This window comes from Schistocerca americana, chromosome 1, assembly GCF_021461395.2.
Source record: "Schistocerca americana isolate TAMUIC-IGC-003095 chromosome 1, iqSchAmer2.1, whole genome shotgun sequence".
NCBI classification, from domain to species: Eukaryota; Metazoa; Arthropoda; class Insecta; order Orthoptera; family Acrididae; genus Schistocerca; species Schistocerca americana.
Genome location: NC_060119.1, coordinates 1,090,381,201 through 1,090,396,131, shown reverse-complemented (window position 1 = coordinate 1,090,396,131; position 14,931 = coordinate 1,090,381,201). Strand labels below are relative to the sequence as shown.

Genomic DNA, 14,931 nt, shown 5'->3' with positions numbered 1-14,931 from the left:
GTTTACTAATTTCGTAAAAGGTCGATATCGTGTTGATGGGTGGCTATTGTGATCAAAATGCCCAACGGGCGTGTGCTATGTATGCTGCTCGGTATCGTGGACGACATCATCCAAGTGTCCGGACCGTTCGCAGGATAGTTACGTTATTTAAGGAAACAGGAAGTGTTCAGCAACATGTGAAACGTCAACCACGAACCCGCAACAAATGATGTTGCCCAAGTAGGTGTTTTAGCTGCTGTCGCGGCTAATCAGGACGTCAGTAGCAGACAAATTGCGCGAGAATCGCGAATTTCAAAAACGTCGGTGTTGACAATGCTACATCAACATCTATTGCACCCGTACCATATTTCTATGCACCCGGAATTGCATGGTGACGACTATGAGCGTAGTGTACAGTTCTGCCACTGGGCGCAAGAGAAATTACGGGACGATGACAGATTTTTTGCATGCGTTCTAATTCTCGACGAAGCGCCATTCACCAATAGCGGTAACGTGAACCAGCATAATATGCACTATTGGGCAACGGAAAATCCACGATGGCTGCGTCACGTGGAACATCGGCGACCTTCGTGGGTTAATGTATGGTGCGGCATTATGGGAGGAAGGATAATTGGCCCCCATTTTATCGATAGTAATGTAAATGGTGCAATGTATGCTGATTTCGTACGTAATGTTGTACCGATGTTACTATAAGATGTTTCACTGCTTGACAGAATGGCGATGTACTTCCAACATGATGGATGTCCGGCACATAGGTCGCGTGCGGTTGAAGCGGTATTGAATAGCATTTTTCATGACAGGTGGATTGGTCGTCGAAGCACCACACCATGGCCCGTACGTTCACCGGATCTGATGTCCCCGGATTTCTTTCTGTGGGGAAAGTTGAAGGATATTTGCTATCGTGATCCACCGAAAACGCCTGACAACATGCGTCAGCGCATTGTCGATGCATGTGCGAACATTACGGAAGGCGAACTACTCGCTGTTGAGAGGAATGTCGTTACACGTATTGCCAAATGCGTTGAGGTTGACGGACATCATTTTCAGCATTTATTGCATTAATGTGGTATTTACAGGTAATCACGCTGTAACAGCATGCGCTCTCAGAAATGATAAGTTCACAAAGGTACATGTATCACATTGGAACAACCGAAATAAAATGTTCAAACGTACCTACGTTCTCTATTTTAATTTAAAAAACCTACCTGTTACCAACTGTTCGTCTAAAATTGTGAACCATATGTTTTGTGACTATTACAGCGCCCTCTGTCAGAAAGCGAAAATGCGGACCAACTAAAACATTCATACTTCTTTACGTACTACACGAATAGGTAATAAAAATGGGGGTTCCTATTTTTTAAAAAAACACAGTTGATATCCATCTGAACTATGGCTGTGCTATCTAGCGGGCCAACCACAGCGCCATCTGGTTTCCCCCTTCAAGCTATACGAGTTTGGTTCTTTGTAGTTTTTTCGTTTGACGCTTATTTCGTGAGACATTTGGCCCGGTCACGATCAGTGGACCACCCTGTGTGCTACAGAACAACATTATACCACAATGCACAAGGAATTTAAAGAATTAGTTGGCAGTTTCAAGAGAAAACAGGTTGACGGATTTAAAAAGGTGCACTGCTGCCGAGTGAACCGATGTCAACATGAAAATCGTTGTGTTTCTGCTGTTTGTATTTGTGCGTATCTCTCTGCACAAATCCAATGTTTTTACAGTCCGCTCTATTATTTCTTATTTTTGTCGGTAACAAAATGTAGCGGCCCCTCCAAGCTACAAAAAGGCCGAAAATTGTCAGATCTAATAAACCTTTCAGCGATGCCGAGTTCATTAAAAAGGGCATTGTTGGGCCAACGGAACTCGTGACGCCATTGGAGGTACAGGAAGTTTTCCGAAATTAGTCTTTCGCAACAAACAATAACTCGCCGGATAGCTGTAACGGCAGCGGGTGTCTACAGGCAGTCACTGACAGTGCCAGCATGTTCATTGCATTCTCGATTGCGTTGGACGTGTCGATCGACATTTCGGACACGGTAGAACTTACAATGGATGCTCGTGAAGTCGACAGCAATTTGTTCGTGACAAAAAACCATAAATTTAGTGCAAGTGAAAAACAACGAGAGGGATCGACTTACTGAAAACTGTTGAAGAGGCAACTGAAACCGTTGGCGTGAAGCAGATTATGTTGGGCGATGGAGTGCCAGGGATGTAAGGAGCACAAAATGGGCACGTAGCATTGTTGCGCAAAAAACTAAAACTAATCGACAGACGATTTGTACAGAATTCATTGTTTCGCATATCAAGGAGCACTATGTGGTGAATTTACAGGTATAGAGCACGTCATGAAACTGATAGTCCGAATAGTAAATTATCTAAAGACACATGGGGTATTACATCGTCAGTTTAAACAATTTTTCATGTAACTGCAGGAACAGTATGGAGACGTGATTTAGTACTGCAACGTACGTCACTGAAGTCGAGAGGCACGCCTGGAATGATTTTTCGAGTTAAGACCTACTATTGTTCAATTTATGAAGGGAAAAGGAAAGCAAGAACCAATGTTAGAGGATCCTGAATGTATTGCTGACGTCATATTTTTAGTTGACTTGACTGGGCACTTTAACATCCTCAATAAGACGTTGAAAGGTGAGATGCAGTAAATGTCTAGTTTAATAGCAAAGGTAGATGCATTTAAAATGAAAATCAGATTGTAGAAGGGACAACTTCTGAAAAAAGAACGCCACACATTTCCCTAAACTCTCTGGTGGTAAACAAAATGCGAATTTTGAACAATACATTTTTGTGTTGGAAGAAATACAGGAACAGTTTCCAAATCGCTTTCAGGACACTGCCAACTTGGTGTTTGTTTCTGAGACGTTTTCAAGACCATTTTCTGTATCAGTTAAAAAAGCCCCTGTTCGTTTACAGATTGAATTGATCGATCTGCAGTGTAATTTTTGACTAAAAGACAAATCTATTACGTTGAAAGTGTCCAAGAGTACCATAAAGGTTTTTTGCCATAAAGGATGCACTGGCTTTATGTCACACTTTCCGAGTCAGAGCATGCATGCAGACCAGATGAGGCGCAATGTCGTAGTGGTAAGTGGGCTCGTACTGCTAAGTTCTTTGTAAATGTGACTCGAGTTGTAATTACTGAAATAACATCACATATCTTCTCATCTATGAAGTTTCATTTCGATTTCTCCTTGCCTTCTGGGTGCTTCAACTTCGTTGTCAGGCAAATTATCAATAACATATTGTAAAAGTGAGGTATTGTAATAAATTGTAACGCAATAAGACTCTAGTAATGTATTGTATAAGGTAAGCAGGTCTCACATGAGGATTGTGGGCAGATGAGATAATCTCACGTTGCCATCTTAGTGGGGAGGGGGAAGGGAGTTTTTGGTGTTGCCTTCCTACCACCTGTTATAAAGTTTCAAGTGCGTATATTGTGCCCTGTGGATGAATGTGGTGACTGATTTTGATTTGTTTGGTATGACGAATGAAAGGGAGGTGGTGAAACTGGTGGCGGTTCATAGCCTACTCCTCTCGAACACTGCAAAGAGTACCGCCACTCATAGCTCTTCCATAGCGGATGAGTTACCATCAAGTCTGTCACATGCCCTGACTCCATGAGACACTGGGATCTGGTATGGAATTTGACCTAAAACACAGGCGCACAGTCTAGTTGTCACACATTGTACGTCACCAATTCTCTTTCACTATCCTGCAAATATTTACCTTCCACTTAACGATCATCAGGAAGAATTGATACTTTTTGCAGACGATAATAATGTTGTAATAAATCCCGTTACTGAAAAAGCAGCAGAAGAAATTGTCATGATGTTTTTCAAAGAGTTATTAAGTGATTTTCTGAAAATGGACTCTCCCTTAATTTTCATAAAACACACTATATTCAGATATGTATAGCAAGTATAATCATACCAATAATTCATGTAGCACATGGACAGGAGTCAGTAAACGGGGTAGAAGGTTCCCAATTTTCTGGTGTATACATTGATGAAAACTTGAACTGAAGGATTGGCATTACGAAGTTGCTCAAACAATAAAATTCGTCCTACTTTTGCTCTTCATACAATTGTTAGTGGTGGAAATAAAGTAATCAGTCTCTTAATACATTTTGAATATTTCTTCCCAATAATGGCTTACTGAATATTTTTCTGGGGTAACTCATCACTTAGAAAGAAAGTAATGATTGCACAAAAGCGAGCAGTAAGAATAAAACGTCGTGTTCAGCCGCGGTCATCATGTGGTCACATCTTGAAGAGCTAGGCGTTTTGGCTCTGAGCACTATGGGACTCAACTGCTAAGGGCATTAGTCCCCTAGAACTTAGAACTAGTTAAACCTAACTAACCTAAGGACATCACAAACATCCATGCCCGAGGCAGGATTCGAACCTGCGACCGTAGCGGTCTTGCGGTTCCAGACTGCAGCGCCCTTAACCGCACGGCCACTTCGGCCGGCTCAGCTAGGCGTTTTAATCGCACCATCACAATACATATATTCGCCAACGAAATTCATCATAAATAATGTATTACAATTTGAAAGAATAGTGATGTCCACACTTAAAACTCTAGAAGCAGAAATCAATTTCATTATTCATTATTTAGGTTATCAGTGGATCAGAACGAAGTTCAATATGCATCAACAAAAATTTTTGATCAGTTACCGATAACATAAAATGTTTGGCAATAGCAAAGCTAATTTTAAATCTAATCATTTACTCTAAAAAATGGTTCAAATGACTCTGAGCATTATGGGACTTTACTTCTGAGATAATCAGTCCCATACAGCTTAGAATTACTTAAACCTAACTAACCTAAGAACATCACACACATCCATGCCCGAGGCAGGATTCGAACCTGCGACCGCAGCGGTCGCGCGGTTCCAGACTGTAGCGCCTAGAACCGCTCGGCCACTCCTGCCGGCAAACACTTATTCTGGTCAACTCTTCTTCTACAGACATAGAGGAATTTTTATCTTAAAACTGTAGGTAAAATATCTTGTTTATAAGTGTAGTTTCATGAGTAGGACTGTGAAAACACTTCATTAAAGGTAAATTTAGACAACTGTACCGTTTAGAAACTTGTAAGCAGCCGTCCACTGAAACTAATTACGTACACACGTCGTATAAACTGACACGTTTCAAATCATTTAGATAAAAAAACGTTTAAATTGTCTGGGAAACTTGTAAATAACTACAATTTTTGTCCGAGTCTAGCGCATAGGCGTCCACGAAATTTACACGACAGAGGGCAACATTGCAAAAGTTCCATCTTTGATACAACTGATTAACTGAATTTTGAAACATTCCATGCATTTACAAATAATTTTGACATGAAGTTAACAAGATTTATTGTATTTTAAACGTTTGATAGTTATCTACTGAATATTTTATGATGGTAGCTTACTGCCACACCTTAAAGGTAAAAATATTTCATTAGTATATGCAAAGTACATCATTCCATATTACACAACCGGCCATTAAAATTACTACACCCGAAGATGACGTGCTACAGACTCTAAATTTAACCGACAGGAAGAAGATGCTGTGATATGCAAATGATTAGCTTTACAGAGCATTCACGCTAGGTTGGCGCCGGTGGCGACACCTACAACGTGCTGACATAAGGAAAGTTGAAAACCGATTTCTCATACACAAACATCAGTTGACCGGCGTTGTGTGGTGAAACGTTGTTGTGATGCCTCGAGGAGAAATGCGTACCATCACGTTTCCGACTTTGATAAAGGTCGGATTGTAGCCTATCCCGATTGCGGTTTATCGTATCGCGACATCGTTGCTCGCGTTGGTCGATATCCAATGACTGTTAGCAGAATATGGAATCGGTGGGTTCAGGAGGGTAATACGGAACGCTGTGCTGGATCCCAACGGTCTCGTATCACTAGCAGTCGAGATGACAGGTATCTTGTCTGCATGGCTGTAACGAAGCGTCCAGCCACCTCTCGATCCCTGAGTCAACAGATGGGGACGTTTGCAAGACAACAACCATCTGCACGAACAGTTCTACGACGTTTGCAGCAGCATGCACTATCAGCTCGGAGACCGTGGCTGCAGATACCCGTGACGCTGCATCACAGACAGGAGCGCCTGCGATGGTGTACTCAACGACGAACCTGAGTGCACGAATGCCAAAACGTCATTTTTTGGATGAATCCAGGTTCTATTCACAGAATCATGATGGTCGCATCCGTGTTTGGCGACATCGCGCTGAACGCACGTTGGAAGCGTGTATTCGTCATCGCCATACTGGCGTATCACCCGGCGTGATGGTATGGGTTGCGATTGGTTACACGTTTCGGTCACCGCTTCTTCGCATTGACGGCACTTTGAACAGTCAGATGTCTTACGACCCGTGGCTGTACCCTTCATTCGATCCCTGCGAAACTCTACATTTCAGCAGGATAATGCACGACCGGATGTTGCAGGTCCTGTACGGGCCTTTCTGGATACAGAAAATGTTCGACTGCTGCCCTGGCCAGCACATTCTCCAGATATCTCACCAATTGAAAACGTCTGGTCAATGGTGTCGGAGCAACTGGCTCGTCACAATACGCCAGTCACTACTCTCGATGAACTGTGGTATCGTGTTGAAGCTGAATGGGCAGCTGTACCTGTACACTCCATCCATGCTCTGTTTGACTCAATGCCCAGGCGTATCAAGAGCGTTATTACGGCCAGAGGTGGTTGTTCTGGTTACTGATTTCTCAGGATCTATTCACCCAAATTGCGTGAATATGTAATCACACGTAAGTTCTAGTATAATTATTTGTCCAATGAATTCCCGTTTATCATCTGCATTTCTTCTTGGTGTAGCAATTTTAATGGCCAGTAGTGTATTACTATAAATATGGATGTAGCAAAACCTTCGAAAAAACCATCAAACTGGCTAGTAGAATCAACTTTTAGCATAGTTGGCAGAACTTTCAAGTAATAAAATCCAGATGTTAAAATAGATAAAACTCTTTAATCCACTACGAGCTTTCATTCCGCTATATGTTCATCAGTGTTACCCATTTTAACATCTGGGTTTTACTGCTTGAAAGCTCTGTAAGCTATGTATAAGTATATTAGCTGTGTTGCCGTTGGTTTAAAATTAACTGCAACTCTTAACAGTCTAGGACTCAACCAAAAGATCTTCGCCCTCCTGGATTGGCTTGTTATTGTTTAGACGTGGCAACTGGCTACAGAACTCGTAGGTTTGTGACTGGATGTCCCGCAGGGCTACACTCCATGTGATTTAAGAACCGTGCATTTTAGTAAGCTCCAAACACCTTTTTTACCTTCATATTTCACCGTTTTTCTTCTCGTCAAGCACAGTAATCTGTAATTTTTGCTTATATTTGTGCCTGTAGGTGAAGAATAGGTGACTACACTTACAGTATAGCATGGACAATTTTTTCACGTGCTACTACAGTCTCTTTATCCTGTTAAACAATGAAGTCTCAGTAAATCTTCACGGGTCAAATACAAACTTACTGTTCAGCTTAAGATGTGGCAGGTGAAGGGACTTTTCTTGGACGAACTGGGGATGAATGGCAGGGAGGCATAATGCAGGCATGTTTATACCGTGCTAGGCGTTGGAATTGTCCCTTTCTGTAGCTCGTTAAGGGCTATACAAGGAAGCAACAGAGATAAGATCGGGTACTCTATTTCAGCAATGGTCCGTAAAGAGTCACAACCACCTAGAATCTAAAACAACGCCGAAACCGTGTCCACGACAAGAAAACATCATTTCTCGTGAACAACCTGATAAACAAATAATGCAGTATTTACTACAACCATTGTGTTATCTCTTGCACACGGTTAAGTAGAATCAGAGACAATCATTTCTACAAATACGTGGGGATTTTGAAGTTAATAACATGTCTACCAAAGCTTCCAGGAGGGGGCAAGCGCCTCTCTTGTCCTCCCTTACGGACGTCCATAGTCGAGCACCATCACACATCTGAGCTGTACGACCTCGGCTACTATCAACAATTAGGGAAGAAAATTGTGCACATTAATAATTAACTCGTGGAACTGGTATACTAGTTTTTTTACTGAGGGAAATTGAGGACACCGGCAGGATTGATAGGAAAAGAAATCGACTGAGGAGTGACAATGGCCTGGAGTGCATTTGGAAAAATTGTTAGGGTTTTTAAAATTTAGCTTCAATTTCTTTCTAAAAGAAAGAATGCTGTGAGTGTGTGTTGCCAGTTATGCCTTACGGCAGTGAAACTATGTCTTCTAACGTGAAAGCCTTTAAATTATGAGATTTTTTCAGTGAGTAAAGGAGAAGTGGATGTTGGGTATTAGTAGGAGAGATAGAAGTACAAACATATGTCACAATGAATTAACTGGGGTCAAAGATGCAATTAAGACCCTAATGAAAGTGAAATACAGGCAGGCTGAACAACTCGCTAACAAATCCATGAGAACTTCATTGCCGGATTCCGTGACACAAGATAGAAAGGATCGATACGCTGACCTACTGGAAGGCAGGCAGATGGCGTTATAAAACACTTAAAGCAACACTGATGCATTGTAGATAAAGATGCATAATTCATGGAGACGTCTGTAGGAGTGGATGCACTTCAAATATTTTACCTGCTAAAGATAGTGCTCCAATAGTGCCCAAAACTGAAGATTATTTACATCGTGCACTTGGCTACGTGAAGCATCCACGCAAACATTGTAATGGTGAGATCTCTGAAAGTGACACTAGTGATAACATTCTTGGGCAGATAAATGGTACGACCTGAAATGGCTGTATACAACACGCTTTTGAAACGAATATAATTCTTTCAAAAAGTCGTAGAATAGGCCGAGATAGTGATGTAGGCATAAAGTTAGGTAGCTGCAGAAATACGTATCATGTGAACAACTACTCACTGACACATAATGCCAGACGAGAACCGTCAGTGAACCTTTAATAACTAACGGCTGTTCCATCATTTCCTTACTGCAGGGAAAGCCGAGTACCTATCGAAGAACTTTCAACAAACCCCAAAGTGCAAGAATGAGAACAATCCGACGCTACTAGAGAGATTAGACAGGAAACGAAACAATGTGACAAAACTTGAACTAGGACCAAAAAAATGCAGAAAAATGATGAATATTGGTACATCTGCTGTTAACACATAGAGGTGATGGACGACACACAGATCCTAAAGCTTAATTAACTTATAAACCGAAAAACCGAATCGATGCAGGAAGGCAAAAGAACAGATGAATGGAGAGAGTGGCGAAGAATAACGGCAGGAACGAACATTTTCTTTCTTTTGATTAAATAACTCAGTATTATGCTCTTGGTATTAACATCAGAAAACATCCTTCAATTTTATTAAAGCTTTACTCCGCTTCTTTGCGTTATGAAATGATGGTTGGATTCCCAACTGGAACTCGCACCAAGGACTATGCGTCTACCAACTGAACCCTCCGGGCAAATATATTGTACAAGCTACTCGAACGACCGAACGGGCGGTCAGACATTAGTGCTGTGCCTAACGTGCAAACAGCTTAATAAGCACGTATGCACTGACGAGTTGACCTTTAACATTCTGTAATTATTAAACGCAACCAGTTCCGCAATGTGGGTTCATTTCCAGGTGTTTTGCTTAGAAGGAGAAATGTGATATATCACATATACCAACAAGGAGAACACGGCAACAGCCATTACCCGATTTCCCAGGAACTTTACTCAGTGGAAGAGGAGTCAAAATAAGCGAACACGTATATCTCGGCTTATTCGAAGATACTCGACTGTTTCTGAAAAAAAAGATACTCAAAGTTTTCGAGTTATTTTTGAGGTTCTCTACGTGTATTTCGCTTCGCGATATCTTCAGAAGAAAAGGCGGATTCTTAATTTTGCATCCCGTGTTCGAAACCCGATCACTGTTTTTATTTATTTTATTTTATTTCATTTTCACAGTTTTCATTTATTTACCCTTGTCCACACAAGTTAACTACAAGCATATTTCTTATCAAATTAGGGCATACAACATCATATTAATTGTAAAATTACAACTGTATTTTACAACACATAAGTGTGTATGGTACGATGAATGGTTACAATATTTTTAAATTCTCGTATTTTGATATTTCTTTCTCGTATCAATTCATATATTCATTCTCATATTTTATTCATATGTTTATTCTCCAATAAAATTTGGTACATTCTCTTAGATGACAGCGACCGCAGACTCATTCGAAACACAGATGTTCGAACGCCACGAGCATCGTGCGTAGTCAGGTTTGCCACAACACTGTGGCACACTTCATATGAATCTCACACAGAAAGAAAAGTCGTTAACATTACCAAAGCTTCCGCGCGTTGGCAATACTTTCGCGTGAATCATGAATAAGGTTTACTTTTCCGAAAAAAAGCGCTTGCAATTCGATTACGAATCAAACATACTACAGGAATTTTACCGAAAACAATTTCAAATAATTTTCTGATTTTTTTTTTAAAATTCACCCATCTGACAAACAATTAGTAGACGATTAAGTCGAAAGCTATATCATTATACCTTGGAAAATATTCGTGTATTAACTTCTACAGAAATGGGTATATAAAAGAAAAACAAAACTGAGAGTAATAAACTGGTTTCGAACACGATGCGTAAAATAATAAAGCTGCGACGCTAACCACTGGTCTACCAATTCACCTGAGGAAATAGCGCGGTAAAAGCCAGATAAAGTACCTGAAAATACCTCGAAAATTGACGGGCCATTTTTCCAGAAACGATCGATTATTTACGAATAACCCAAGACACATGTTCTCTTCCACTGAGCGAAGTTTCAGGAACATCGGTTGATGGCACTTACCGTTTTTTCCTCGCAAATGACCTTAAAATGAGATACGTCATGTGTTGATATACGTGTCATTGTGCTAGAACTGAATTTTAGTGCCGGTTGTTGAATGTAGGTTACACGCATTTTTTAATGCAAGAAATGTGAACGAAACCGGATAGAAAGACTCGAGAGTTAACTGGAAGAAACTGTTGCCATTAGGGTGAATTTAAATATGATAGCATAAAATGACCATATAAAGACAGTTTTCACCCATGTGAAGATATGCAATTGTCCTATGGAAATTGTGCATTGTACGTGATAAACTTCACAGCCCTACTAGATCCAGCAGCATACGAAATGGGTGCACAAAGATTTTTCCCACAAATGTGAATTAATTACACGAATAGCAGTGGGTCAGAACGTTACCCAGCCGTAATGGAATTGGTGATATTACAAAAATTGAATGCATGGAGATGTAACCAGTACAACAAAAATTCAGTAGAATTCAGAGTCGAAAGGGTATTTTTACTCTTCAGTCCTGAAGAAAGCAACCTGTCCTTATTGACGTACACCTTTTCCTCCAGTCTGTTGATTGATTTAGCTAATCCCAATTGAGTGCACAAATGCCTAAGTTAATAGTTTAATTATTAGAGTACTGAACTGAGAACCGTTAGCAAGACGGGTGGTTAAAGCTCGCCGCGTCGGTGGTATCGTCGATAAAACCATAAGTACCCTCTCTCCCTCCCCCACGTCCGCCTAAATGGCAAGCACTTCAGAGCTCAGCCTTCATTGACTCGGTACAAGTTTGGAAAGCGGAGGTTCCTGAGCTTAGGAGTGGTGAGCGCCGCTAGTCTTATATACCATAAACCCTGGGGATCCTGCAGGTACCACTCAGCTACGCAATGGTGGCGCGTCGTGTGTCACAGGGATCTTGCCTTAACAGCCCGGATCGCGAGGATGGTACAAAAGGTATGTTGCCCGCCGATGAGATGCGTGGCTGTTGAGGTGGAACAGTCGTTAGCGAAAAGTCTCCCGGAAACCTGACGCACCTCAGCTGTATAAGGTTTACCTATGCAAGCGGGGCCCCGCATGGATGGACTTTCGTTGCCCTAACTGCTCTTGCGACATTGTTGAAACCTACAATCAATTCAGACATTCCCAGTGGTTCGTCAAAGAGACGTCGCTTGGCTAGTTGACCTGAGATGTCAGCCAATACCCGAGGAAGCTGTAATAGTAACAGAGCACATCCTGTGGGTGATAATGTTTTCATTGCAGTTATGCATACGGAAGGTTCATTTAAAAAACTGCCGTCTTTCTACGTAAATGGAGCTCTAGAGATACTTGCAGTGCAACTTAAATCTAGCAAGATGCTGCATAACACTACAATCCGGATCGGGACAGAGATTCCCAACCAGTTAAATCCCGCCGGCCGGGATGGCTCAGCGGTTCTAGGCGCTACAGTCTGGAACCGCGCGACCGCTACGGTCGCAGGTTCGAATCCTGGCTCGGGTATGGATGTGTGTGATGTCCTTAGGTTAGTTAGGTTTAAGTAGTTCTAAGTTCTAGGGGACTGATGACCTCAGAAGTTAAGTCCCATAGTGCTCAGAGCCATATGAACCACTTAAATCCCCAGTCACTTCGAGGATATGCCATCAATAGTGAGCTGCACATTGATTTAACCTGCCGTAAGATAGTTGTAACCTGTTATTTATTAGAAATCAAATTTAAAAAAAAGACTTTAAGTTATACAGTTTAATACCGTCTTTTGCGGTTGTTTTAAAAGTCTTATTAAGATGAAGCATGTTTTTTAAAGCTTCACACGAATACACGCAGAGCTGTAGCAGACGCACCTGCTACCACCAAAACAAAACAAAAGACGAACGTATCCATCAATATGAGAAAGTTCACAAAATGACGAGATGGCAGTGGAGTTTCACAACAAAAAGACGTGAATGCATTTAGTGGTACTGAATGTGCTGGTGCTTAAATCTACCACATATGTGAACAAGAACGTGAAGAATGACGTAAGAAACAGAAAAACTGTAAGCAGCTACAATAATTTAACATGTTGCCCTGTTGTGGAATATTGCTTTCCGGTGTGGGATCCGTATCAGGTGGGACTGGGGGATAATATTGAAAAAGTTCAAAGGAGTGCGCCTCGTTTTGTATTATCGCGAAGTAGGGGAGATAGTGCCACAGACATGGTACGTGAATTGGAGAGGGAGTCATTAAAATAAAGGCGTTTTTCGTTGCGACGGGATCTTCTCATGAAATTTTAATCACCAGTTTTCTCCGCTGATTGCGAAAACATTCTGTTGGCAGCCACCTACATAGGGATAATTGATCATCACGATAAAATAAGAGAAATCACGGCTCGCACCGAAAAATTTAAGTGCTCGTTTTTTCCGCGCGACATTCGAGAGTGGAACGGTAGAGAGAAAGCATGAAGGTGGTTCATTGAACGCTCTGCCAGACACTTAATTGTGAATAGCAGATTAATCACGTAGATGTAGATGCTTATAGTAGCGCGTGAAAGCATGAGAACTGACCACGGTCCTTGAAAACAAAATTGTAAGACAAGCAATACTGTTACAGTGACCATCGGAGATGCTTTAAAATAAAACGAAACTCGTTTGTTTTTAATAAGACTTCTATTACACTCGCAAAAGACCATATTAACCAATATAACTTGTATAGCTGCGACAGTGTAAAAAGAGGCCAAAAGACAAAGACAACATGTAAAAAAAAAAAAAAAAATAACGATGATGTAACTCCAGCGGAACACGTCTGGGTAGAAAAGAGGAAAAAACTGTTTGCTGAATGCAGAACCTATCCAAAAACAACTTTACTATTAACCGTACGAGTAAAAGAACAGTCGTGTGGGAGCCTGTCGAGAGGACTTCTGGGAGAGGTGGGAGGCAGCCAGTATCTGGTGTAACGAGTAAGGGAAGATTCCAGACCAACCCGCGAGTCAGTGCCCCACAGTTAACTGTCGTGGACGAGAACATTAGAGAGGATATGTAAGCTCGGATTGGGCTGTGTTCCTTCCACAGCAACCACCCCAGCGTTTACAGTAAGCGATTTAAGAAAACCATGGAAAACCTAAATCTGGATGGCCAGATAGGAATGTGAACCGCCGTCTTTTCGAATGTCAATCGACCTCGCTTCGTAGTTAAGATTGGGTCTGAGGCGTGGTTGGTACTCACGGCTGAGACAGGTGTGTCGGCGGAACTGCAGGAATCCGGGCTCACAGCGGCACAGGCCGTGTATGCAGCTGCTGTTGGCCACCTTCAGTGAGCACTGCTCCCGCACCAGGCACTCGAAGCCCAGCAGCGTCGCTGAAACACGACACATACACAGGTAAATAAGATATAGATGTTGGGTTGGGTTGGGTTGTTTGGGGGAAGAGACCAAACAGCGAGGTCATCGGTCCCATCGGATTAGGGAAGGATGGGGAAGAAAGTCGGCCGTGCCCTTTCAAAGGAACCATCCTAGCATTTGCCTGGAGCGATTTAGGGAAATCACGGAAAACCTAGATCAGGATCGCCGGACGCGGGATTGAACCGTCGTCCTCCCGAATGCGAGTTCAGTGTGCTACCACTGCGCCACCACGCTCGGTGATGCAGATGTAGATGTAGAAAGTGATACTCTGGGAGGGAGAGGGTCACATATACCAGCATGTATATGCATACTGTCATTGTGAAAAGTATTGGTCTGTAACTAGCAAGCACTCACAAAATTTCATTGGGAACTAAAGCAACCAAGGCGACAAGCAAATACTAAAAATAAGAATGGAAAATACGAATCTGATTGTTTCCGTCACAGTCGTTTGTCAGTCAAGTTGCATAAAGCCGAGTTTGTTATATTTCACAGATTCTGAGTGTGGCAATAGGACATTCTTTTTAGCATTATCATCATCATCTTCATCATTATCAACATCAACAATAACATTTTTATGGTGGTGAGTGCAGTATGCTCAGTTCAAAAAGGAATTCAAGATTATCCTCCCATCTCTTCTATAAGTGTCCAACATCTTTCCAACTATATTTCAATTCTTTTATCTTGGCGGTTCGCGTATGCCCGCCCACACGCGGGAGATTGCCGCGT

At 41.8% G+C, this 14,931-nt stretch overlaps 1 protein-coding gene across 1 annotated transcript in view; it reads right to left on the bottom strand.

Annotated features, from left to right (window-relative positions):
- The window catches only part of LOC124617943 (mucin-6), a 441,809-nt gene that overhangs the window by 171,009 nt on the left and 255,869 nt on the right, over window positions 1-14,931 (bottom strand). Inside the window, exon 3 of the mRNA XM_047145304.1 lies at window positions 14,031-14,162. Within this exon, the coding sequence (XP_047001260.1) occupies window positions 14,031-14,162 (132 nt within the window). The remainder of the gene's footprint in view (window positions 1-14,030; window positions 14,163-14,931) is intronic.